General features: G+C 50.8%; 1 protein-coding gene across 4 annotated transcripts; it reads right to left on the bottom strand.

Annotated features, from left to right (window-relative positions):
* Positions 1-1,506: 1,506 nt before the first annotated feature.
* TRAP1 (TNF receptor associated protein 1) lies at positions 1,507-27,413 on the bottom strand. Of its 4 annotated transcripts, none has more exons than XM_021295816.2 (18): positions 27,213-27,413; positions 21,777-21,944; positions 20,303-20,385; positions 19,771-19,911; positions 11,986-12,057; positions 11,085-11,245; positions 9,791-9,900; positions 9,531-9,604; positions 6,982-7,137; positions 6,477-6,597; positions 6,285-6,354; positions 5,755-5,902; positions 5,058-5,243; positions 4,319-4,457; positions 3,740-3,825; positions 3,061-3,206; positions 2,630-2,702; positions 1,507-2,339 (listed from the first exon to the last, which is right to left on the bottom strand). In XM_021295816.2, exons 1-18 carry the CDS (start codon positions 27,238-27,240, stop codon positions 2,238-2,240), a joined length of 2,064 nt encoding a protein of 687 aa, XP_021151491.2. In that variant the 5' UTR covers positions 27,241-27,413; the 3' UTR covers positions 1,507-2,237. The 4 variants fall into 4 exon arrangements, with proteins under 4 accessions (XP_021151491.2, XP_064886916.1, XP_064886919.1 ...); XM_065030844.1 differs by lacking the exon at positions 27,213-27,413 and adding an exon at positions 26,693-26,849; XM_065030847.1 differs by lacking the exon at positions 27,213-27,413 and adding an exon at positions 26,078-26,279.

Raw genomic sequence — 27,413 nt, forward strand, 5'->3', positions numbered from 1 at the left:
ACAATCATGAGGCACTACAGAAGTGCTAAACATTATTAATGGCTCCCAAGTTTTCTTCTTGCGGAAACAGTGGCCATTTCTTCCCATAATGTTTTAAACAGTTGCTGCTCAAGGAGCTTAGATTGCAGATTCCTGGCCTGTGGTTTGTCCATAAATCATAGACCTGGAGCCTACCCAAGACACTCTCGATAGTCTCAGCAGGAAGTCTGGACGAGAGAAAACTCGGTTCTCAATCTGGCCCAGTGAACTACTTCATGGGCCGGTCCAGGTTCAAGGTTCTGAGCCAGATGTGAGAGCGTTTCTGTCCAGGTTTGAAAGCACGAGGTCTCAAGAACGTCCTTTCAAACTGGATTTCACTGCCTATAAATATTCTCCATCTTCTGCCCTGGAGGATATAGATTTGACTCCACAGCTGATGAGCCTGGGCAAAGCAGGACAGAAGGTCACGCTGTTTATCACCAAGTTTGTCAGCACACAAAGTTTAACTTGTAGAAAAGAAAACAAAAAAAAACCCCACCCCAAAAACAACACAAAAGAGACAGGCAGCAGTTAATAAGCTCCCAGTAAAAAACTAAGTAGGTTAATTTTTCTACACAAAGCAGGGTTCAGCATTGCTTACAGCCAGGAAACCAAACAAGCTGGCGTGAGATTCTTCCAAGTTGGAGATCCCTGTGCCAGCTTAGTGACTGGCTTACTCTTCCAATCTTTGAGTATGGACAATTTAAGGGTATTTCATTATTGCACAATCAAGAAGTCCCAGCATGATCAAAAGATGCCATCCATATCTTACCAGGAGCTGGATCAAGACCTGTGGCCTCTAGCTGAGCTACACAGCTACCCTAGGGATGTATAGGGTAGCTCCCTGTCCTTCTCAACACCCCCTAAATTGTCACTTTAGTTCCTCTTCTGCATCTGAATAAAAATGAAATTCAGGTAATGTTAATTAAACTTCTAAAATGGTGCTCTATGCAGCAGACCCTTTTCATGCCTCTTTGCACAGTCAGCCTTCCTTTAGCTTACCGGAGCTCATGGCATTCAGGGAAAGAGCTGAAGGTTGACCTGGCCAGCAGAGCATCCAAGCAGTTACCCAAATCCAGTTCCAGAATCTTAATCTGGCAATTTTAAGATAAGCTAAACAAATATCACAGCTGCCTCAGAGCCCCCACTGGGCAGGAGAAAGAATTCTTACAAACCAGACACACAGTGTGGCATTTTCTGTTCCAAAGGCCTCTTCTGTTGAATGGCCACTGCTCCTCAGAAAGGATTCAAATGGCTAAATTCCATTTTCAAAAGCAAGGTTAAGAGGGTTTATAGCTGCAAATTCGCCTGTTTTCCCTTCACACTCTCTGCTGCTACCTACCATTTTCACAGCCCTCTCTTCCCAACACTGTCCAGTACGTGATGCCTCGAAGAACCATGCAGCATCTGAAGAGAGAAGAACCAACAAAGCACCAGCTGGAAGACAAGAAGTCCAACACAGTAGGGGGAACAGAGAGAGTGGAAAGGTCTGGAAAAGCAGAGGAGTTTATTTATCATAAATACAGATCAGCTAGACATGCACTTTATCCCACAGAAGAGGCAAAAACCCTGGAGACTCTCTAGAAAGCCACACACTGGAAAGCTGTTTCCCAGTTTCTTCCCTTTCTCCACAACAAGTCCAGGATGAACTCAATTATCCAGCAGCTTGGTGATCTTTTCTGCCATGGGACTGTAGTGACACATTCTACCAGCAGTATATGCGTCTGCTAACGGCAGCAATCAATCTCCACAACAGCCAACTCCTCCTGCCTGGTCACAGGTGGAAGTTTCTTAACAAATTAATTAATTCTGTCAGTTCTTGTTTGGAGCACAATGGTGCACAGGGTCTCAGTGGATGGGGTGGTGTATTCACACACCTAACTGGGAATCTTGCTGACAATATCTGTTTTGGTAAAGGCCATTTCTAGAAACAGTATGAAATAAGACTCTTCAGGCTTGTGTCAGAAATTTGGCATATTGTTTTAGTAGCAACCTCTGGATTTTGTTCCCACTAAGAACATCGCACTTTGAACAGGCTGATGACACACAATCTAATAATTACAACTGGCTCCTCCATGTGCAGCGAGGGACGGAAGTCCTTGTCATTCTCCCTGGCCCTCTGCCACATGAACCCCTCGCTGCACAGTGCCTGCAAGAGCTGACAGTGACTGCACTTAAAGAGAGATCAGTACAGAGTTCATCCTTCAGTCTTCTGGGGCTCAGTTCTTCTCCAGGATTCTGGTGAGGAGTTCGTTCAGCCGGCTCACCATCGGTCTGGGGTCCTCATTCAGTCCTGCTGCTATCATGGCATTCTCATAAATCTGAAAAAGAGAAGAAAGCAATAAATAAGCAGCAAGTGCAAGCTGGATGAGACCTGGAGGGGAAGTGAATGTCACTCTCCGGGACTTGCATGCTGAGACCAAGCATGTCTTCTAGGCTGTCTGGTATGAAAACACGTGGACCACAAGTAACAGAAATACCCAGAGCAGGGACCACAGAAGGATGTGATTCCTGCCTGCAACAGTGGCTTCACCCTGTTCCCTGCCACACGTGGTCGGCAAGCTGGCTCTGGGGAGGATGGGGCCACTCCTAAGGAAGACCTGGCTTTCACCTGGTCAAGCAACAGCTGGGCCAGATCAGGCTGACTGTCCTTCAGTTCATTAAGCTTCTTAATCAAAGCATGCCTGTTGAGAACAAGAGAGATCAAGATGAAGACTTGGTATTTTTCAACACAATGAGAAATTTATTTCCAGAATGAGTAGCTAAGCTGAGGTGGGGCAGAAAAGGTTCTACCTACAGGTCAAAACAGCTCCAACTTCCTTTCCCCTGTTCTGGAGGCTTCTCTCTTCCCTCCCTTTCTGTCCCTGTAAGCCCCAAGAGCTCAGAGGGCTGGACAGTGTGTGTGGGTGGCTCACGTCAGCCTCACAGATTAAGACACTGTAGCACCTAACGGGGAGGGCTCCGCTAATTGGGAGCCTCTCTGCCTCCACCCCAGAAAGACTGTGGTGTCCCAGGCTTAGCACTGGTGTTGTTCCCCCTTACCCTGTGTTGATCTCCAGGGTGGGCTGCAGGAGCTGGGCACGTTCCTCTTGGGTCTTGGCCAGCTGCTGCATGCGAAGAAAGTGGCGGGCAGCCCCCATCTCGAGCACAGTGATCATGGCGGGGTGGGTGTCCAGCCGTGTAGTCACCTGTGGCAAAACCAGCAGTCAGTGCTGAGATGGAAAACACAGATGGCTCAGAGGTGGGGGAGATTCAAGGACTCAGGGTCTCCTCAGCACAGATCCACACCAAGCCCTGGCACAATCCATCCCGACCCCACAGGCACTACATAAACCAGCAGGAAAGCTGGGGGCTCAAATGGCCCCACTGGTCCACAGGTAGCAGCTCGCAGCTGGACCCAAAGCACTTCTTGCCAACAAGCCTTTCTAGTCCACAGGCAAGACACTCACCAGCCTGTTCTTCCGCTAACCTGAGCATGAGCTAGTAAAATGGGTTTGATCGTTACACACTAAGATGTGGTTGTTCTGCTGCCATGCTGATTATCCAAATCACAAATGTCAGCATTCATACATCTACACAGTGGAGGCATGGAGAATGGCTTCTCTCAGGGTCCAAATAAAAATCTGTGACAGCAAATCACCAATCAACCACCATCTTTTTTCCCTAGATTGTTAACTCCCTGGATCTCCTGTATTCAGTTATCCAGGCACAGAATACCTACCTTAACACCAGTGACACGAGAGCCTAAGGCATTTCTCATCCAGGCCAGCAGATCCTCCGCCTCTTTCTCTGTCAGACGCTCTGCAGCTGGTAGGGGAAAGAGGGCACATCTGAGCGTGCATTTATGGTGGGCCAACGGACAGTGAGCTTTGCTTCTGAGCTCAATCCATTTCATACTTCCATTTATCTGTTCTCTTGGGGAAATGGGAAGGCAGCACCACTCAGCACACACCTACATATTTGCCTCATTCCAGATCGTGCCGTACCCAGAGAGGACAGGTTCATGCCCTGCCAGGGCCTGCCTGCCTGTCCGGGCACCAGACGTGTGCGTGTTGTTAAAACTCAAATAACGGGAACCCTGCATATGACATTCCATCTGTTTAAATTAGCAAATCCCTTAAACTTTGATCACACAGGACAAAAGGGATCTGCAAAAACTACAAGTTGCCTCAGAGCATTAAAATGGCAGAATGGAAAGGAGTGCTCCTGCTTGCACGCTCAGGAGCTGCACAAGCGTTGGCGGTGACCCCTCGCTGTCTGGCACAGGGCGGCAGTGAGGGCCCGGAGAGCCTCACTATACCTGGGTGGCTCTCCTCAAACTTCTCTTCCTTATAGTGATCAACAACAATATCTGTCTCCACTGAGATCAGCTTCTTCTTGTCAAACTCCCGAAGGTGCAAGAGTGTCAGCTCATCAAATTGCTCATAGCAGAACAGGACCTGTGCGAAAAAAAAGGACAATAACACCTTGTTTGGGATGTAACAGCATTTCCTCCTTCCCAAGGCAACTCCACACCAAACAACAAGAACATCACAATGGAAATTAGCAGGTTCAACCCCGTGGTGACTACTGCTCAGGGCCCCAAAGGAAAGCAAACCCTTGGAGTGCTTTGTCACCATGGGGGGCAGGTCTGCGGCTGAACAAGTCCTGCTGCCCCACGGAGAGTGAGAACCAGCACCAACTCCCATCCTGAAAGGGCCACCTGCCTGCAGAGAACACCTGTAACACCATCACCAGCCCTTCACAGCAGCTCCCAGGCTCCTGCTCTGGGGTTCAGCAAAGGTATTAAACAGATGTCAGAACTAGGTGTCTGCACAAGTCCTAATCTGCCTGCACAGAGCGTGTGGCAGGTCCTTCCTGGCCTCACGCTGCAGTAACCAGTCTGAGCAGAAACAGAGGGAGCCTGGGCAAAGACACAGCAGTGACAGGGGTCTGTCAGAGGCTTCACTGCCCTGCTCAGCTCCAAGATCCAGGGGAGCCCTGACCACTGATGTAGCAGCTCTGGGTGTTCCCATGGCCATGGCACACTGCTCACCCACCTCCATCTCCTTTTTCTTCATGGCCTCAAAGTATGGGGAGTGCTCAGCCAGGTGCCGATTGGGTGCACACAGGTAGTAGATGTTTCTGCTCCCTGCCTTCATGCGGGAGGCGTAGTCGTTCAGGCTGGTCAGCTGGCCTGCGGGCAGGGCGGATGATTCATAACGGAGCAACTTCGCTATGTCCTCCTGAAAGAAAAGTGCTTCTGTGAGCAGAGGGCAGCTGACTATGCTCTACCTTACCATCCCAGCCCCAAGACATTGCTGTGTAGCATGCAGGCCTGTTTGTAGCCCTGCAAAAAGGCTCAGGGGATTCTGAGTCCCTCCTTTCCTGCTCCAGATATTAAGGAGGCAGAAGAGAGACCTAGACAGGAGGTCAAGCTCTCCTGGAAACGGGAATCCAGGCAGAGGACAACAGCAGAGGAAAGCCCTGTTCATGTTGCATCAGGGAGGGCTGACAACAGCATGGGTACAGAGAATCTGCAGCATCTCAAATTAAGTGAGAAGCAGCACCCAGTCAGAAAGAGTGAGAGTTAAGGCACTAGAGAACATGTAGGTAACATGTAGGTCTTGTGAGACCCAGGAACACAAGTTATGGGCATATAAGATTCACAAAGAAGTGGCAGCCCCCCTCATCCCAGGTCAGGGTAGGAGCCAATACTCTTTCCCAACAGCTGCAGTGCTTCAGGAGTTCTGGTACCTTGACATCCTGCTCTGCTATGGTGACAATCCCCTCTCTCATGAAAACCCCGTAGTCCTCAAAGAATTTGGCATATTTCTCAGGGTCCTTTTTGCTCTGGTCAATGAAGAACTTGATCACTCTCTTCTGCAAAACATCTCGGAGCTTCCTGCAGCAGGAACAAGCCTTTTTAAGGACAGCTAGGTTTTGCTTTCCACACCAGTTGGTGGTGCAGATCAGACACTTTAAAGAGCAAATCCACTGTTACCACCATAGATTAGAAATACTGAAAGGCAGCCTAGGACATGAGGAACACATACCCAAGCAGGCAGCAGCAAGTTGTATGACACAGGACACTGCTCCCACATCTCAAGATGTGACCAGCATGGCTGAGAAAAAAACTCACAGGCTACAGAAATTCAAGGATGGAAACGCTGCAGCTTCCATGCCAGGTCCCTCCAAGTCCCTGTAACTATCCCACAATGTCCCCTCCTCAACCAGCGAGAAGCTGGAAGAGCCTCAGCAGTCCACAGGATCTACGTCTTGCTTACCTGATAAGGGCGCTCTCCTGCAGCAGCTCCCTGCTGAGGTTCAGGGGTATATCCTCACTGTCCACAACCCCTGGAACACAGAACAACCCCTGAACAGTGAGGCAAACACAAGTGCCAGGCTCAGGAAGGCAGCCCCTCGCCTCACCCCCTGTGGAAGCTCCACAGCCTGCTCTGCCCGATCCCAGCACACACCTCGAAGAAAACGCAGCCACTTAGGCAAGATGTCTGCAGCTTTGGTTTGGATGAGAATTTTGCGGCTGTAGAGGGCAACACTGGAGCCCATTTCCCTGCTGATGTCAAACATGGATGGTTTCTGCAGGAACAAGAGACAGACGGGTAACACCAGCACTGTGCAGGGTGCCCAGCTATACGTTGTGCTGCCCCATCTCTGTGGCTATACCAGCTGACCAGGCCACACTGCAGTCTTGTTTACCAGTGCTGAACCCACAGCAAGAGCTGAAATCTTGCCTCTCTTCCTTAGGGACCTACCTGAGCCATCTCCCCACTCCTCCTGTGGCTCAAAACCCCCACAACTATCTTGTGGCACCCAGCCCACTGCACAGATGCCACACTGGGTATTCCTCCTTGCCATTCTGCAGTCATAGCTGCCCCCTCTCCTTAAGGAGCTTTCCTGTTGTCTCCTCTTCTGAGCAAATGGGCGGGTGTCCCACTGTTCCCTGGACAGAAGGGCACGTACTTGCTCAGGCACATAGAAGATGCTGCGGATGTTGAGGGGAGCGTCAGTCTTGTAGTGCAGGATGTAGCGGGGCTTGTCGTAGGCTTGTGCTATGAAGCGGTAGAACTCCTCATGCTGCCACTCGCCAATGTCCTTCGGGTCCAGCATCCAGAGTGCCTGTGGATGAGGAGGAGATGAGTTCCCGTCAGCTATCAAGACCTGTGGCCTCACAGCGCACGGTTCTTCTTTCAGAGTTACACTTTCCTTCTGGGGCAGTGGAATAAGGAAATATGATTTTTCAAGCATACAAAATCTCCGTGCAGCCTGAGGGCAGTGGAACGTATTATGGTTCAGGCCCTTTATCACAGACTAACAAATTACTGCCCCTCAGCTAATCTCAGGTCACCTCCCACAGAGGTGCTCTTGCACTGCTACATATCTAACACAGCTTTGTTTAGGCCAAAACAAAAGGAATTTGGCTAACATGCATTGACTCACACCTGCTATTGGCCAAGAGCATCCTGGGCAGTTATCACAGCTCAGCTGACTGGCAGCAGTGGTCAAGTATCTCAAGGCCTGACCAACAAGCAAAAGAAAAGCGAAAGTTTAAGGAGGTGGGTCTGTTGCAACCAGCCTGTCTCCCTGATGGAGGTCACCATCCCACCACAATGTCAGCTGAGTGCTGGTGAAGCAACTCCAGGATTGCCTGTTTCCTGCTGATTTGTTTCTGAGCAGTTCAGAAGATGCTTTGTGAGCCACTCAGCCGCCCCTGCTGCAGGGACAGAAAGTGCCCCAGCAGTACCGTTTCACACATCAAAACGTGAACTGAAATCCTGACCTCCAGTCCACGTCCTTCCCCTTGGCCACACTTTCCAGCTGCTGCTGCTCTAAAGCCCCCAGCACTGTCTGGAGCATCCAACCCAGGCTCACACTGCATTTACATTTTCAGTACTTCAGCACAAGATTGGCATCTAGCAAAGACACGGCAGGTTCTGCCCATTTAATGAGCACTGGGACTCAACCAAGAATCTCCTGTTTCCCATCAGGTGAAGATCACTCACTGCCACTCTTTTCTGCTCAAGCCCTAATGAGTGACAGGAGTGATCACTGCGGGCAATACAAACATCCAGCCCATCCCTCCAGAGGATTCAGGGTTCTGGCAGCCCTGCTGTGCTGCCATACTCCTTAAAGCTTCTTCTGCCCCAAAGACTTGTTCCACAGGTGGCTTCATAACATTTCCAGCACACACAAGCGTCCTGGAGGGTTTGCAGGATCACAGGTAGGATTACAGTCTCAACTGGGTACGAAGGTGCTTTACAGCAGCTGTTGCTGGGTGAAGTGCCGCTTTCCCAGAGGTTTACTTGTAGCCACAGTTATCACAATTAGACCAGAAAAGCCTCTAACTCCACATTGTCAGCTACACGGCAAGCATTCAAGAGCTTATCTAGGAAAACCCATACCAGGGAACTAACTATGGGTCTGTTTACAGTGAACTAATGTGTGGAAAAATGCAAAAACAAGATCCTGGATAAAGAAAAGGCTTGAAATGGGAGCATAATGAGAACAATGCCGTTGCTGTATCCCAAGGGAAAAAAGACTTTCTGGTAAGAAGATAAAAGTACACGACTCTTATTAAGGGCAGTTCACCCCTTACTCTAGTACTAGTCTTCTCTAGGGAGTCTGTTCTATTGACTGTCAGGTAGAAAGAGCAAACAGCTGTCTAAATCTATTTCTGGTTTTGTAATTTAAGGAAAACAGCTAGAAAGCCTTTGGAACAAACACTATTATGCAGGAATCCAAATAAATATCAGTGACTAATAACACCAATTACAGAACCTTAGATAAATTAACACGATAAAATATTTAAGTACAGGCTTGAAAGTCTGTGCATTCAGTGCCACATTCCAGGAAATAAAACCAACATACACACACTCTCTACTTGCTCTCTTAGTTAAAGAAGCTTTAACCAACCAGAAAAAGGAGATGCTGGAGGAAAATGAGTCATAGATTTTTCGTTTGTAGATAATTAACTTCACCTAGGTGATTGTTGCAACTGGGCCAAGAGCTTCTGACTAAAATGGATCTGGCTGCTATGTAAGTTTTAGTGGTCAGAACATGCCAGCATCAAGCAGTGCTGCGAAGAAAATCAGGCTGTGAGCTGAGCCATTATGAAAACCAACCATTCACTGGCACTGGCTACCCCATGCTGAAGGACAGAGAGAACTGCAGAAAGAGCTGTCAGCACACTCGTGATATGAGCAAACCCTACATCACTAGCATACTACCTGGCTTAAACAGTTAGAATAAGTATTACAAAGCACTGAAATATCATTCTGATTAAGGGAAGATCTAGAAGACAACTATAAATAAAAACTGCAGTACGAGGCATGACTTCTGACAAATTGTCTCCTCTTGTTCTAATTAACTGATTGCTAGAGGGTCTGTGATATCCTGGACAATCCTTCCTTGATTTTCAGGAACAACAGCAGCTTTATGCTGTTTCCCATCTCCAGTGGAGGATCACAGTGGTTCATCTCCACGAGTGACCTGCCTGTGGCCCTCCTGCTCACCTGTAACGTGTTAATTCTTCTCCCGTTGAGATACAGTGGAAAGCTGATGAAGTTGCTGTATTTTGTCACCACCTCTGGAACGAAAATAAGACAGAGGAGTCACGTTTGTGAAAACAACAGAGGAAGAATTGCTTCAGTAACAGCAAGTGAAAGGTGTTGCAGGAGAGGAAAACTGCTGCAAATTCACCTCCTGCTCACAGAGAACCAAGAGACTTCACGCAGCCCCTCAGCAGGTAACAGCACCTCCCTCCTCCACTCACCCTTGACTCGGTCTTCATTTGCAAACTCCTTGCAGTCTTCTTTGAGATGTATAGTAATCTTAGTCCCAGTTCTGACACCAGATGCTTCTGCAATCTCAAACATCCCTGAACTAGGATTAGAAACAGACCCCATGTCAGTCTGTGCCTCAGATACATCCATGATGGGACATTAAAATATTTTATTAAACTAAGAGCACACACAACACTTCAGCATCAAGAGGAAAAGGCAAACCATCCTGAATGCCTGAATGATCTCTGTGCCTCTGAGAAGTGCCCCAAAAACATGTGGCTGCCTTCCCTACAGAAACTCCAGACCCAGGACACACTCCTCTGCAAAGACACCACCAGCCTTTACTGAAAAGGAAGCAAACTTCAAACAGTCTTCAGGCTGCGTGGGCTTAGCCTTCAGCACCTCTCCTGCATTTCCTGCAGTGACCCACCCAAGCTCCTGCCTTCTCCCTGACAGCTCTGACTGGTTTGCGGGCCCCATTCGTATCTCCACTGGCGTAGGCGGTAACGGGTTACAATGAAAAGCAGCTGTGCTCATTCTGGACAACCATTCCTACCCTTCTGCTATGCGAATGCCACATGGGGATCAAACACCGGTGAGAGCACTGACCAGCAGAGGGGCGGCAGCACCGATGATGGACAAGTGAGCCTTCCAGGCATACGGCAGTACAGAGCGCAGCGCACAGCAGCATGCCTGCAGCCCAAGACAGGCTGACGTCTCAGTTACAAGACCTTTTTTTTCAAAAGATGTGAATAACTTAGTAAATGCTTCATTCCTAGGAGGTTTTACGGAGATGCAGGGCTTTTCACCCGCAGGAGACACAATTTCAACACGGTCCAGCAGTCCACAGCTTTGCCATCACAGACGTTTGCAACTTCAAGCAAAAAGCAAAGGATAAGCGCAGATCCAACCTACAGAAGGCGTGTGCCTCAGAGCCACGGCACTGCATGAGCCCTGTGGGTGCCCTGAGCAAAAAGACAGGGGACCAAAGAGATTAAATCTGTCTCTGCAGTTTGGGGCACTGCTAGGGCAGAGACAGAACAGGAGAGGCAGGTACTCTCTTTGTCCTCAACACACCTGCTCTGACAAAGCCAGTTTGTCCCTGTGGTTTTCACCTTGGCACATTTGGCCACACTCTGTTACCCTGTTGAATTTGAACAGGATCTAAACCATTAAGCCCAGTCATGAAAGACAACACAAGCCCTGTCTTGCTTTGCAGAGCTTTCAGTCCACGCCTAGTCTGGTCACAGCCCCCCAGGCTTCAATCCCACGCTGCAGTCTTACCCGTCCGATGACCAGTGGTAGCCTGGGCTCCCTGGCTCTGCAGACTGTGAGAATACCTCCACTTTATCGGCCACCATGAAGGCTGAGTAGAAACCCACTCCAAACTGGCCAATGATTTTACTGCTGGCTTCAGCTTGGTTCTGCAGAGCATCTAGAAAAGCCTGGAGGAACAAAGGAGATATAAACCAGTGTGCAGTAAGTTCAGGTACCCCTAGTAGGCTGCAATCCATCCTCCAGCTGGGCTCCTCATGCACTGACCCAGGCCTGTGCCAGGTACCGCAGTCCTGGCAGCCCAGCACCCTCATCCCACAGTTCTGCCATCAGTGCTCTGAGGATGGTGCCCAAGAAAAAGGGTTTCTTCCACAGGGACTGCACCTCTGGAACTGGAGCATTGCTTAGGGCAACACTCACTGTCACTAGCAGTAAAAGAAAACAAGTGAGAGCTCAGTCAGTCAGGAGCACAAAACCTTAAAATGGTGACTCCAGAGAAGAAAAAAAAAAGAATCAGGTACATATAATATATAAAAACTTGCCAGCACGAGGAGGCAGCTGCTGCCCTCCTGTTCACAGGGTAAATTCTGAGCAAGCATGTGCCCCTCCATAACAATGGCGCGGGGAGGAAGGCATTTGCTTTTGGGAGCAAGGGCAGCCAGGTGCAGCAGCTTTACACGCAGGTGCCCATTAGCCTGGGCACCACAGGCCTCTCGCAGCACATGGCAGAGACCATTAGGAGCTAGAAGACTCCACAGGTAGGTTTTACCTTCCAGGAGGGATATAATTTCACAGCTGGGCTGGGGGCCAAGAGACAAAATGGAATGAGAAACTACTGGGAGAACAAAAGTGCCTGTAATTGGAGCAGACCTTCCTAAGGGGGAAGAAGGGGTGCCTCATCCCAAGTTACCTTTGAGCCCGATCGAGCAATGGTACCAAGGTTAGAAACCAGCTCCTCCTGGGTCATCCCAATACCTGTGTCCTGAAAAGAAACAGCAATTGCAGCTGAAACATCAGTAGAGAAGTGCTGCTTCAGCAACCAGCACCTGAGCAACTTCTGCCTCTGACTCCCACACCCTCCCCGCCAGCAGAGCAGTAAATGCAGCAGCAGACTTGCAGCTGCACATCGTCAGGACAGCGGGTGCCAAAGCCACACAGCTCCAAGGGGCAGCCAGCTGCCTTGTCGCTATAAACCACCACAAAGTTGAGAGACTTGAGCCCTTTATTGAGAGAAAACAAAACCATGCCAAGACAGGCTGGTTGCTACAACCCTCTAAAAATGCATAGGATGACAGTGCTGGAAACAGATCCCAACCCAGGCACAGCCCCACTGTACATGGACAGAGTTTCAATTCCTGAACAAGTCGAAAGGGGAACTGAGGAGCAGCGAGAAACAGCTTGTTTCCAATCCGCAGATGGGGAACCGATGCCCTCACACCAGGGATCAGTGGCAGAGCAGTGAATCCCTTAACTCTCAGGTAATGCAGACCCTTGCCTACAAGCACCACATTTCACTGATCCCCATCTGTTCTGTCTTTTTCCTCCTCCTCTCCCTCTCACATTAAACTCCACAAGACCTGAGTATGAAGATTTTGGTGTCCAGGTCCCTGACAGCTGGGTATTGTGGTGTCTCTGGGAACAGCCCAACCGCAGCTGGAAGCACAGCACGCTGACCCACCTCACGGTGCTCTGTCCAGGCTCCAGAAGCACAAGGCTTGTTGTCTTCCCCACTTTAATCCAGATCTGCGCTCCTGCATGCAGATAAACAACTGCCTGCTGCCAGTGCACACCTCGGGCAGCACACCCTGCAGCAGCACCATCCAGAAAAGGCTGCAACAAGCCTCAGAGCAGGCTGCAACTTCATTTGTTGCCACAACACATTTGCACGACCCCAAGGAACACAGATAACAGCAAACGCCAACTAGAAATGGCCACCATGTCACACAGGACCAAAACAAAAATCTTCCCTACCTTGTAGCCCGATGTATTTTCAGACTTGCTCCACACACACCTTGCACAGAAGCAAGGCGCGGGCTAACGCCCTCCACAATGCCACTTCTGAAAACCAAGTGCTATTCCCTCTCCCACATCCCAGCAGCTTCTCTACCTGACAGAAACACCCCTTGCAGCCACTCTGTAAGGTGACAGCACTGTGAAAATCAGCCAAGTGACAGGCTATTCTTGTTCACACGAGGAGTCCAGCCCTACCCGAATAACTGTGAGCGCAGGTATCACAGGAGAGAGCAGCCTGCGCATCCAGAGGCGGCCCGATGCTCCCAGCGTGGTTAACGCGGGTGGGATTCGGCACGCAGGAGTCAGCAAAACGAGCTACAGAGCAGAACTGGCTGCTGCTCGATGGCTCGGAGGTGAGATGCCGGAATGAATTCTGGCACAGCATGCCTCTACCACCCATGTGGGGCATTTATTTGGCTTATTTGCTAGCAAATTAAGTTAATGTCAGTACATGTTTTTTAGTCTAGTGTTTAACGCCACTGAAGAATCAAACTGTGGTCAACTTGTGGGGTTACTGAGTGAGGTGCCATGTGGCTAAGACATTTTTCTGCATCTGCAACAAGCCACAGAACAGCAACACCTTCCCCTTGATTAAATATGGCAACGCCAGGCAGTCATCCGGGCTGAGACGAGGGATGATGCTCAGTGAGATCTCAACAGTGGGAGATGAAAAGCCAGGAAAAACAAACAAGAGTATGGCAAAATCTCAGGAATCTGACATGGTCCCTTCCCCCAGGGAAGAAAAAGCCAGAAAGAAAAGTTTTCAGCATCTGGTTCAGGTTTTGTTCATGCCAGACCTTGAACAGAACTGTTAACTCCTCTGATCCACTCCTATTTATAGCACAGCATGTCATTCCCAAATTCCACTATGTTAAAAAAATACATCCCTACCTCGTGAATTTATTTAGCTATTGAATTCCAAGCTCCCTGCCAAACTTATTGCAAAATGCTTAACGACAATTCCTGGAGACGGGTTTGATGGTGATGAATCGCAACGAACAAAGAGAGCACAGCTCAAAATGCTCTGCTCCCCTGATGGTGCTGAGCCGCTGACAGGGAAAGCGGAAAGTGTTTTTAGGTGGCTGGCCAGAGATCCTGGCAAAGCCGACATTTCCTACGGCAGGAAAACACCTGGGCGGATGACGATGAAAACGCCATCGCAATTCAAAACGCTCTTGCCGCGCACACGTTTCCTGCGGCTGCCCTTGCACTGCCGCTGGGCTGCCCGCGCCAGACGGGGCTGCTCAGGAACAGGGCGCGAAGTGGCGGCGGAGAGACGGGAGCTCGGCTTCTGCAGGGCCGGGCCTCTTCAGCCGCGGGAAGCGGAGGAACCTGCCCACAAACAGCCTGCCTGGGGCTGGGCCACGCAAGTGCTGGCAGCGTTAGCTCCGAGGACGGAGCTGGTGGGACGTGCACGGCCCTTCTTGCATCGCTCCGCGCTGCACAGGCTGCTGCTCGGCCTCCGGCGTCTTCACCAGGAACCACCGTGCCATCACGCATCCCTCTGCAAACACTTGTTACCCGCAATCGGCCAGCACAAATGCAAGGACCACCGTTGCTCCACCATCAATATCGCCAATTTTCTGCCCCTGCAGACAGTTTCAAGCCCCCCCTTCAGCCTGCAAGAAAAGTTTTATCACGCTGAAAACAGCCACAGCAAAGTTATTTGTAAAAGCATAAAGCAAATCGTACACAGGGCTTCCAAAATTATAAGATGTGAGGGATACGTTCAGAGTTTGAAGTGCCAAATGCTTCTCCAAAGCTTGGAGAAACAAATCACTGTATACCATGAAATACAGTTCAGTGCACTGACACTTCATTAGCTGAAGGTTAATTACAGAAGCCCTTCTGTTACTCAGCAGAACAATAATCTACTTGCCCGGTTGAATTTCCCTTCTGGGACTTCTTAGGGTGCAAAGTAAACAGCCTTCCCCTGAACCATCCGCTCTACACCCCGTCCCTCTGCCAGACAACTCAACAGGCTACAGACCTTCACCTCATCTCCCGAGGGACCATGAAGAGCACTATGGACACGCCTGTTGAACTACACCTCTAAACTAAGTAATATTTCCCCTGCAGACACAGCAGACAAACACCAATTTTAGCGTCTTTTTTTTGTGTGTGGCAACCTCCCAGACACAAAAGCTACGGGTGAACTGCTCGGGACCTCTGTGCTTCCTCTGCACTTTGCTCTAACCTTCGTGGAGTGGGTGCAGGACATTTGCAAACAGTGACTGTTTTGTGTAAGGACGGCTGGATAACTGCCGAGCACGCAGCACCTCCCGCTCCCAGCGTGAAATCCTCTGTGCTTGCTCCGCAGCCCGTGTACCTCCAGCTTCCTCGGCAGAGGGGTAATGCAACATCTTGGGCCCCACTGTCTGTCTCATCAGTCAGTCCACAGCTCTGGTATTCATCTCATACTTTTTGGTAAAGCAAAAACAAACTGCACATAATTACAGCAACAAATCTAGTTTACATCAACAAATTACCTACATTCTTGTTTACCAGCAAAACTATGCAATGTAACATCTTTGCTCATTACCCAAGTCCAATTTAAGGTATTGCAGAGTCTCGTTAAAACAAGCAATCCATTAACTAACCATTAACTGCTGCCTTTGCCATGGCTGTATCTGAAATGCTTGCAGTTAGAGGTACATGTCTGAGCTACTGTGCCTTTCATTTTGCTTTGACGCAAAATGAACACCTGAAAAACATTTCAGTGCAAAATCTCAACAGGGCATCAGAAGAACACTGACTACATTATAAAATAAGGACATGCTGCTTTCACCAACTGATAAGGTAATAAAACCCCAAAATGTCTGTTTAGCAAGTGTGCCCCCTTATTTAAATTTCCTGCTCAAAGAGACTTAAAATTCATAAGATCAGGAGAGCAGCCGCGCTGGAGCAGCGTTCTGGTTTAGAACCAATACAGCACCTGCAGCAGCCATGAGTGGAAGAAAAGGCACAAAAAGTAATGCATACATATACAAGGTAATCCTGGTCTAGTACACAGAAGCTGTGCAAAGCAGAGAGCCCGAGGTTTCCTTTCCAATACCCCGTGTTCATTTTCAACAACGCTGAGCATTGCTACAGGCTCAGCCTCCACCCATCCAGGTCTAAATATCCGCTGTTTAGAAACGTACTTCCTTTTATCCACTTGGAATTTCTCATTTTTAAATGTGACGTGCTCTCATTCTGGCATGAAGGGGAAGAAAAGATTCTGCACTTCCTTCCCTAGGCCGCAGGTTATTTGAGATGCGTTTATATTTCTGCTTCCCTGGCTTATTTGTTAAAGATGATGCAACAACTGGAAGCTCTAACCCACCCCTGCAAGCAGCGGCACATCCATGTAAGCGTAATTCCACCGAAGGTTTGTCCAAGTACAGACAGCTTTACTCCTCCATCTCCACCCGCACTGTTGTCCCTCTCCTGCCCCCTCCAGCCGGTGTCAGAGGGATGCGGCAGCACTGCCCGCAGCTGAGGATGTCACCCTGTCCCTGCTGCAGCCCGGCAGCCGGGACACGGCCCAGCGGGAGGGGGACCAGCTCCCCACTTGCACGAAGCTTTGCTGGACGTGTGGGTGCACCTGCCCCGAACTGCTAACGCCCAAACGCTCCTTACCGGAGACTCAGGACAGCCCACATGTCTGCAAGTCCTTGTTGCAGAGTGTTTATAACTCGTAAGCCAGGAGAGATCTGCTCAGTGATACAGGGAGCTGTTGCAGGGAGGAGTGGTGTTTGCAGTCATTTTAACTCCTCCCAAACACAGCAAACTTGTTATTTTGTGGCTTCACAGACACTGATTCTGGATGACTACAACAGTGAGAAGAAAGCCCAGCAAAGAGAACCGTGCAGCCCAAGCTCTAGCAGCAATTACACTGCTTACCTGTGTTCAAGCAGCAGTCACTCTCCCTCACCCAGCAGCAGCAGCTATTAGCTCTGCAAGCATTTCAGTTTCCTCTAAGCGGTTAGCACTCTCCTAGCCCTAAACTAATCCTCAGCAATGAGCACAGCTCCATCCCTGAGCTCATACAGCGGGTGACCACCAGACACAGCAGCACGGCAGGGCTGCGCAGCAGCAACACCGACTGCGCCAGAGCCGAGTGCCCGCCGCGGGGTGGGGAGCCCCGCGCGGGTGTTGAAGGAGAGTTCTGTGGTCACAGGGCTTTGGGGTCTGTGAAGGGTTCTCTTTTTCCACCTCAATGGGTCCAAAAACATGTCTGTAAAGCCTTAGCATGCAGAACTGCAGAGCTCTGCAGATCTGTCCTCATTGAAAACACAGCCCTGACGTTTTCAAGTGGATTTTGTTAAGAGATCTGGCCTTGCAGGCTGTGGCTGCTACCAGATGGAGCTGTCCTAGAAACAGAATGAGGCAGTTTCGAAAGGGGTGGAGGAAACTGCAGAATTTGCTAAAACAACAGGACTCCGATGAAGAAACTGAGGTGGTGTAATCCAGTGGACTAGACAGTGCACGTTTCCCCCTTAGCAGATACAACACTTGGCAATGCTTAGGCAGGATACCCCTGAATGAGGACATCAGGTTAAAATTCTGGATCTTGCTATGCTTACAACTGAAATTCAGTCCTGGCAGAGAATTAAGCAGAACTGCAGTCACTTAACAGAGACAAATGCAGTCCTTTACTGGAGCTCGATAATCCTGTCCAGAAACACGCCTGTAACAGAGGCCAGCACACATTACAGACCTGCCTTTTCTCAGCTCGTGAGACACAAAGAGATGCTACAGCGTTTGGAAGGGACGGGGAGAGACCCAGCAGATCCAGGGGCCAAGAGCAGCGTGAAGATCTGAGGACAAGAACCTAGAGGTCAGTGTCAGATAACAGGACCATTCTAGAAGAAGCTGGGATGACTGTTGCTGCAGACCACAGGAGTGACCTGCCGCTTGTGTTCTGGTGAGTCTTAGTGAGCACAGGAAACAAAACAGCGACTAAGGGGCAGGCCCATCTCTGCATCAGTCCCTGCAGGCAAGATTTTTTGCACCTCTGCATTCCTGAAAGGTACAGAAATGTTTAGAATGAGGCTTGTTCAAAGTAGTCGTCACATACAGTATGTTTCGTCAAGAGGTTATAAATAAACCCTTCACTATAGGTAAGGAGCTTTAGGCACTACTGAGAAGGCAAACCTATTAAAAGGGATTGGAGTAGCGCTGTTCTCTCTCCCTTCTCAGAGCACAGTATTGCTGCAGTTAAAAGCCTCCTACTTAAGACTCATTTAGTTGCATTAGAGATGCAGAGGCGACCAGGTAGGGGGTTATAAAAAGACAAATCCCTAACACATCTAATTGGGTGTGACGTCAGATGCACCCTGTCTGCAATGTGGGCAAACAGGTCTCTCAGCCAAACTGCCAGTTACAGGACATGAGCTGTACGAATGTCTTGATGGAGTGAGAGGCTACACGTCCACCATGATCTCAGAAGGGAAAGATGAGAGCAAGATAGTAATGACACACTACTAGGGGCTAAATGAGAGCGCATTAAAGAATCAGGTGTTACACAGCAGATAGAAAAATGCAATAGTCAGGTGTGAGAGGAATAGCAAAGCCTCTGCATTATGGTTTCAGAATCTTTGGGTTGATGATTGTGTTGCCCACTGACGATCACTAACTTCCCCATGGCAACCGCAGCTGCTTGTTCGGCAGAGAAACAGAAATGTAAAATAACTGAGCAGCCTCCAACAGCAAGTGCTTTTGTCCCATGTGAAAAACATCAGACCTCATGCTTTGTGTGTGCCACATCTCCCCTGGGCTTGGCAGTGGTCAGCCTTCACTCACACACTGCTGGCTGCATCACGCTCCACTCTCCTGAGAACAGTCCACAGCTATGCTCACGGCTGACGCTGCTTCACGAGGAAAGTCACCAGTTGCCTTCTTTGCATTAAGAACTTTGCCAAGAAAACACCGAAACTAACCCTGAGCCTTCCACCCTGGACAACAGCCACAAACAAGAGCACAAAGAGAAGGACCAGCTCCACCTTCCCTCCCCACACTGCGGCCCACGGGTGAGCACGCTTACACCCATTGCCCCTCTCCTGCTAAGCATTTTGTCACCAGTAGGGAACAATCAAAACCATGGCTGCAGAAGGGAGGACAGATGAGTGCTACGGTATTGCTGCAATCTATAGTCCCACCTCTACGTTAGGGCAGAGCCTCAGCACCAGCTGGACTTGGCCTGTCCTGGAGCAGGAGGAGATAGAGACAATCAGCAATTAAAGGTTCTTCTCACCACCTCAACATCTCCCAGCAACTGAGGTGAGAGGGAAGGTCTGTGAGCTACTGCTTAACACCTCAGGCAGCGACAGAATTCCTTCCAAAAGGCCAGGGTGAAATGAGACTCATAACTCCACTAGTGACAAATGCACGTACAACCTGGAAAGTGTACCAGATAAGGTACTGGGAGAAAAGCTACTGGTAGTTCCTAACAGGAAGGAAGGAGCAGCTGATTTTCCTATGGGGACAAGTGGGAAGCAGATAAATCGGTGGTTTCTCATCAAATCTTGATGTTACAGCCTTGTGAACCAGAGTCCAGCTGAGGACAGAACACTTCTGCAGGCAGGCTTGGGAACCCACAGAACTGCTCTGCCACTCAGCTCCCACCGATCCTTCAGGGGACAAAGGCCAGTGATGTGAGAGCAGGGAGTAACGCTCTCCTGTTACCAAAGGGAGATACCTGGATCGTGATGGTTCCCTTTCCACTGTCTGTCTGCAGATGGATCTCCATCTCTGGCAAGGCCTTCCCTTCTGCCATCAGCCGATGACGCAGTTTCTCCAGCGCATCACTGCCATTGGAGATCAGCTCCCGGATAAATACCTGGGGACGAGACACAACCCGACACTGCAGTGTGGCCTTGGCCACTGCCCAGGACTCCCAGAGACCTGGAAACTCAATGCCTGCTCACAAAGTAATTCCCAGCTCAAGAGAACTGTGTTTCCCCATTATCTGCCAGGAGAAGTGTTTGTCTGAACTCAAATGAAAGTGCAGAGGCTCTGAGTTACCTGGCCATACTTACAAATTGTTTTGAAAACACATTTTCAAGGTGTCTTTAAGAAAACTGCATTCAGGAAAGCGCGGCATGTGAAGAGCACAGGACTTGCTGGGAACTGAGCAGGTATTCTCCCAGCTCAACTGTTTTGGATGTACCCTTAACACAGACAAGGGCTTTGCCAACAGAAAATCTACCAGCAAGAAGTGGGTGTCTTACCTCCTTCTCCGAGTACAAGGAGCGGGCAACAATGTCCAGCAGTTTCTTTGTTTCAGCCTGAAACTCGTGTTTAGAGGCTGCCCCTAGAATAAAATCACAAACACAACTTTAAGGCACTTCACCAGGGTTCTCTTGAGAAGGAAGGCGAAATTGCAGTCTTACCACATGCTTCAGCTTCCCAGGAGCAAAAGCATGAAGCAGGATGCGGCACAGGTAGCTGTGGCCTCCAACAAGATGACAAGAAAGGTGTTGTTTACACACCCTGATGAGGCAGCATGCTTTGCCAAGCAGACACTCAGCTCCTGCACCTCAGCTCCTTGCACATGAAACTCAAGGCAGTCAAAGCTTGCAGTACCTGCAGATTGTTGACCAAGCCTGGGCTGCAGAGCAACCAGTAAATGAGAAGTGAAAGCTGACTCCCCTTGCTCCTAATGCGTGGCTCCATGCAAACCCCAACTGCTCTCTCGAGTGCCTCCTGTGGTTTATAGTCTGCCTTCCATACTCCTCCTTGACTCGATTTTCAAGGGAACCCTCTGCAGATGCCCTGATCCATGAGCTACTACAGCCAAGTAGCCTAAACGATACACAGAACCTTAAGCAGAAAAAGGCAGGTTCTCAAACGTCTCTGTGGAGCAGGAAGGCAGTGCATACGTATGGCCACTTATGGAGGTAGATAACTGTGCCCAGAAAGAGAATTTTCCTCAGAAAGAATACTACTACAAAACATCTCAGCTGAAAGACCATCCTTGGCCTTTTAAAAATAGCTTTTCTCCTGCTAGAGGCATGAGAGAGACCTGAACAACATGGGGAAAGCCACGGGTCATGCATCACCTCTGCCGTGCCTTGCTGGTGAGGACCCGCGTTCCCCAGGGAGAGGGCACGCCAGGGGGTGGGCAGCAGCGCATCACCCCACTGCAGCATTCACAGCCTGGCAGCCTCAAAAGTACCTGCCAGAAAAACCATGGGAGCATGGAATTAAGATGCTAATTCCATGCCTGAATAACTTGTGTGACTTTGCTATAAAGCAATTCATTCTAACTAAAAGGTTGACACCAGGATTAGACCCCCACAATCCACAGCAAAGATCTGGGCAGCCAGAGCTTGCTTCTGGGACAAAAAGTTTCTTTTTAGGCAAATTCTAGTGCCTGGGGAGCCTCCACACATATGCATGACCGTCAATTGCCTGGCTAAGCCCACAGATGCAAATTCTTCCTGCAGTCTTGATGGCCTCATTTCTCAGCAAAGGCCATTCTGATTTACACATTCCAGTTTTAGGGGCAAGAGGGTGCAATTCAGGTTCAGACTCGACTCTGCCAGCTCGGATGTGATGACCAATACCCGCAGCTCCTCCAGAAGCAGCACCACTACCGCTGAGCACTCACCCTTGCGGTCAGGGCACGGCCGCACCAGAGCTTGTCCCAGGTCTGCCCGCACCCCAGGAGAGCTCCCACGAGACATCTGTGTTTGTGCCCACCTTTCACGTTCTCCGTGTTGCTGATGATGGTGTGCAGGGGCTCTTCTTCCTTGTTTTCCGCTGTCTGTGTGCTGTACGTCCGGAAAGCAGAAATGCTGGTGGCAGAAACGTTGTACCGGAGGCTCCAATGGCGGGGTATTTGTCTTTGGAGACATGCTGCTCCTTTTGCTAGAAGACACAGTTAAAGATATTTCAGTATAAATCACAAGTATCAGCAGCAACACTCTTCAAAGGTGCCATTTAAGTAATCCCGTGGGGAGTTACGTTGTCTGAGCACGGGCGAAGTTCCCTCGCAATCCAAAACCCACCGCTTCCCTCCAGCATTGCCTTCACTGCATCAGGAGGGCAAGGTGCCACTCTAGACCGTCTCTGCTGAATTAAAATTCTAGCTAGAAGACGACAATTAGTAGCTTTCACAATGAATTAACTGGTGAGGATGAGGCAGTCTGCAGCTTTCATCGCTGTTACCTGGCCAAGCTGAAGACAATGGGGAACACTTCAACTCCCACATTACTACCAGTGAAAACGTAAACCCCAGTGCAAGCAAGGCAGCCTGCAGCTCCGGGAGATGCCTCTGCTGCACATGCAGATTCTCCAGGTGCTGCACTAACACCTACATCTAGGACCAAAATCTATTTCCTCCTGCTCACTTTCATCCCACCGACAGCAACCAGCTCCTTTACAACGAGCTCACTCCATATCTAAGAACAACTTCAGCCAGCCCTGTTTGGCCTTTATCAGCCAGCTGAACAGCTACTTTATGGCAATAAATATTTGGCCTTTGCCTGTTTGAGGACAATTAACAGAGCACAGGGAGTACACCTTCCAACAAAGCCAGCTCTGGGATAAGCAGCAACAAAGCCACTGGTCAGCAAAGCAATCAGTGGGGAAAATGAGAGACAAGTCAGGAAACAGCACGACCCCCATTAAGGGCTGGGATTCCCAGTTCTCCTCCTTCCATTCATTGTTCCCATGTGAACCGAACAGTCTTCTCTCTGTTGGGGGATGAAACAAAGCCAAACCCAGCCACAAAAGGACGGTTTACAGCACTACAGAGCTCTGTCCAAAGCCAGTTACTTGGTGTGATCTCTGAAGTACAGCGAGAATGGGCTGTGCCTGAGTGAGAGCCCAGGGGGCTCTGAACATGAGCTGTGCTGGGGGCAGGTGGTCACCTGGCCTTCCCAGGCCCTAACCACAAACACAAACAGACGGGGCTCTTTTGGGAGGCAGAGAAGCGACCAGGATGACCAGGGAAAATCTGGATATGCAGCAAACGTGGCTCAAAGCAGTGACAAGCCCAGGCTTTTCTTACAACTCGCTCTGTGCTTGCAGGCTGTTTCATCAAGCAAGGAAAGGAGGCAAACCCTACACCCCAGGCTTGCAAGAGGCACATCTCCAAGGTGTCTTTTCTTCAGGTGAATGGGTACAAAACCACCTAAGACTGAACTGAGAACCACTGGCATGGTCAGAGTCCCTGCAGTGCACCTGTGACCTCCCTGAAAATTGCTGCTTTGGCCGTCACAGCTGACAAGCTGGCAGAGCCCAGCTCCCTCCCGAACCTTCCTCCACCTCGTCACAGCCCGTGAGTGATCTCAGCATCCCAGCCCTTTCACTAATTTCCTTCATTGTCCTCCAGCTCATCCCGGGAGGTCTCAAGCTCCCTTCCCAAGCGCTCTGCAAACTCCTGCCCACCTTAGCAGGTACCACAGCCAGGGCAGTCATTGAGAACAGGTTTTGCTGCTCTGGATCTGGCTGGGCTCTCACTCATTCCAGATCAGGTGAACCCAAACCCCTGAGCCTTAACAGCACTTCTGGGTCCTGCACCTCATCCCCAAGAGCTGATCAATGAGGCTGTCAGTCCTCATTCTTCCTCCTCCCTCACAGAAAGCTTTCGATCAAGATGCACTTCTCCAGCCAGAAGTTTGAATTACTCCCCTGCCCTTAAAGAGCCCACGAGTAGTTCTTAATGCATTTTAACACCTCCTACACACATAACTGTTCGCTCTCTGCATCACAACAGCTCTGCTTTATCACAGGACACATTCTTCATCTTTCATTTCACTGCCTTTGTTGGGCTCATTCGAGAAGGCAACAAAGAAAACAGCCCAGGTGACTGAAGTGGAAAGCAGCAGAGAACTCACCGTGTGGCCGTTCGGCCCATCAAGCTTCAGAGAGAAAGGGCCTCCGTCAGCACAGGGTTTACATATTTTATGCTAGATGGCGTAGGATACTCTGAAAAATCTGCACTTGTACATACACGTGCACACACATTTCCCAAGCAGCAGAAATAAAAGGGAATGTTGCTCCCTCCCTGACTCCGGGATCCAAAAGAGCCGCAGATCAGCAGCAGCTCCGTGCTAACTGTAAGGCCACTTCTGTCACCACATCTCCAGGCAGCAGAGCCCCCGAGCCAACAAACAGGCCACCTGCCCTCCCAGCCCATAAACATGAGCTGACTCTAGAAACTAAAATTACTTATAATTTTTTATGTATTCTCATGTTTTGCCTCCCTGCCTCTAAAGCACAACAATGTATCGCCACCGATCAATCCAAAAGTGATTTCTGGATTTGTGTAATGTTTGGTCTTACAATTCTTTATTAGCAGCCCGTCCTGTGCCAGTTGGAGACAAGGCCCATTACATGCAAGTTGCAGCATCTTCAGACCATTTGTCTGTTGCAGAGCCCTTGCCTGGGTAGCAGGGGAAAGGCTCCCAGCAATTCTGGATATAAACCCACAGTTATCAGCACATGAAAGCTACTGAGAAAGTATCTGCTGAGCTAACAAGGTGAAGTGATGCTCAGAATGAGCCCAAGGAACAAATTCCTAAGACCAAGAGACAAGGAAGGAATGGCTCTTGCCCCAGTTGAGCACTGTGATGTGCTCAGGCAAATCAGGTCTTTTTATATCAAGTTAATCAAATGCTGAGCTTTATCACAATCCACATACCTTTCTATCTGCATCACTGCCCCACCTGCACTGTAAAAGACAGCAGACACCCAGATCATTCTCTAGCTTCCAGTTCTCTGTGAATTCCGAGTGATCCCGTACATATGGCCCACAAGTGGCCTTGCACACGGGGAAGATGTCACAGAAAAGAGAAGGACCCTCCGTCTCAGGGGCTCCTTTCAACCCAGGCACCAGGATGCCTCAGTGATTCCTGAACCCACCCAGCCCCAGGAAACACGGGTTCTTCTGGGAAACGGACTGCAGTGAGCATTTAGCCAACCGGAACGTCAGTCAGAAATTCAGGGTGGAAATCGAGCACAAAGCAGTACGCAGCTCAAAACAAAGAGGAGAATTTAGGTCAGCAGAAATTACCATAATAGCTGGACTGCTGTGCAGTCACAAGCCTGAGGATGATGCTCTTGCAAAGAAGAGCACTAGCAATGAGAGCTTCCAGCTCACATCTCATTAGAAGGGACTCTCTAGCTGGGCATGAAACCCCGTGTGGATCTACGCGGAAGAGAGTCCCTGCCTGAACAACGCATCTCCCGAAAAACTCTGTGCCAGTTTCAGCCTTCAGCAACCCAAGAGCCAAGAAGAAACGCTGCCAGCTTTGTGTGGCTGAAGGGAAGGGACGGCTGTCCCGGCAGCCAGGGATCCCCACTGCGTCCAGGTGGAACGACACCGGCTCCTGCTCCTCCTCTTCACTTCCACCCCACACAGCTTCTGCTCACTTTTTTTTTCCCCCCTGAACGACAGGTTAAGGAATAAAACTGGCTCTGCTGGACTGTATCTAACCCAAGGGAGGCATGCGGTGTTTTTCTCAGAAGCAAATGCTAACAAGCCACTGGGGATTTCCGCGGTGGAAAAACTGAATTGCCCAGAAACACTAAAGTGGCACTTGATGGCACAATAAACCCATCAATCTACCCCTGATAGCGACCCTATTTGTCACACGATTTCCTCTGTCACATTTTCCCTTCGTAACCCACAGGGAAACCACAGACCGCTCTGACAACTTACAAATCTGTCGATTAGGAGACAGAGGACAGATAAGGAAATGCGGAGCACAGCACGGGCTGCTCGCAGCTGGGAGAAGACGTGCAGGAAGCTTCTCACCACGCTTCGGTCAATGACAATGCACATACCTGTGCGCTTTGGCCTCGCCAAGACAACACATCCTGGAGCCGAGACCTCAGAATTCAGATTTTTTCAGCCCTCAATCCCGCCAAGGACCCTCAGGTGAAATCCTGAGCGGGAAACGCACACGCTTCAGGGTGATCTCTCAGGTTATCTTGTATGAGAACAGCAGGAGAACAGAAACGCCATCACCTTCCACTCTTTTTCCAGTACCCACCTGACCTGGACACGCTCTATGCTCTATATGAGCCAGCAGATTAATGTAGATACGTTATATGCCCTATATGAGCAAGCAGATGAACCTGGACATGTTATACAATCTATACGAGCCAGGAAGCGAACCTGGACGCGTTATACAGCCTGTACGAGCCAGCAGATGAACACGGAGTGAGCCCAAGCACGCCGCACGCCCGGGACACGCCTTACGCGCTACAGAGCCAGCGGACGCGGAGCGGGCGGGACGGCGACACAACCCGCAGAACTCGCCGCCCCGCACCAGCGCTGGGCGTTCGCAGCCGCCGCTCACCGGGAGCCGCTCCGGGGCGGCACCACGGCCCCCACCGCCCGCCGGGGAACGGGCTGCGGCTGAGCACGCCGGGAGCCGCGTCACCTCCGTGTGCACACACGGGCCCGGGGGTCCGACGCTCGCCGGCGAGAGCAGCCGCGGGGAGGCGAAAAGCGCGGCAGCCGGCGGCGCCACAGGCCGGGCCGCGGGGCAGCAGCCGTCCCCTCGGCGCCGCGGGGCCCGCGCCCCCGCCCGCCAGAGCTCCGCGCAGGATTCCGGCCGCCCGGCAGCGGAGGGTGACGGCGCGGCCGGGCCGCCCCAGCTCACCTGCGGGCCGGGCCCCGCGGCGCAGCAGCAGCGCCAGGCACCGCCCCCGCCGCCACGCCGCCGCCATGCCGCGCTCCGCCTCGCCGCTCCGCCGGCGCCGGGCGATGGCGTCACGGGCCGGGGGCGGGCGGGCGGCCCGTGACGCAAGGGCGCTGACGTCACGCTGGGCCCGCCGCGGGCCCGGGAACCCGGCAGCTCGGCCCCAGGCCCCGTCCTCATGGCGGGGGCGCAGCCGCGGCCTTTTCCCACCTGAGCGGTCGCTCTTCCCCGTCCCGCCGGGCTCTACGTGCAGACAGCGCCCGCCGCCGGGCAGCCCCCGCGGGTTTGGCGCCGCTCGAGTTCCGCCGGTGAAGCCGCGTCCCTGAGCGCCGGCCCGTGGTCCTGCAGGCCGGCTGGAGCAGGAGCCAGGCAGAGCGCAGCCCGTGCCCAGGGCTCCTTCTGCCAGGGTTTCAGGGCTCTCCTCCACCTTGCAACGCGGGTTGTAAACGTGGGCCCCGAGGCCAGGACAACGCTTCCACACCTCTGCTGATGGTTAAGACCCGTTCCATGTCACTCGTTAGCAACGGGAAGCCGCACACAGGGTACAAATGAGCCGCCTCTCCCCACACGGACACCCGAGGGGGCCGCGCTGTCACGGCACAGGGTTTGCTGCAGGGCCCGTTTCACGGGACGGGTCGCAGCACCAGCGCAGTGCAACCACGTCCGCCAGCTTCCCCGCGGG

This window comes from Columba livia, chromosome 15, assembly GCF_036013475.1.
Source record: "Columba livia isolate bColLiv1 breed racing homer chromosome 15, bColLiv1.pat.W.v2, whole genome shotgun sequence".
Classification (NCBI taxonomy): domain Eukaryota; kingdom Metazoa; phylum Chordata; class Aves; order Columbiformes; family Columbidae; genus Columba; species Columba livia.

Excerpts from the sequence above, each read along its gene's own strand:
- TRAP1 (XM_065030844.1), bottom strand. The coding sequence starts at position 26,759 with ATGGCGGCGGCGTGGCGGCGGGGGCGGTGCCTGGCGCTGCTGCTGCGC. Across the intron at positions 12,058-19,770 it reads AGGGAACCATCACGATCCAG|GACACAGGTATTGGGATGAC; the intron begins GTATCTCCCTTT and ends GTTTCTTTTCAG. Across the intron at positions 3,826-4,318 it reads GTTTGAGGAGAGCCACCCAG|CTGCAGAGCGTCTGACAGAG; the intron begins GTATAGTGAGGC and ends TTCCCCTACCAG.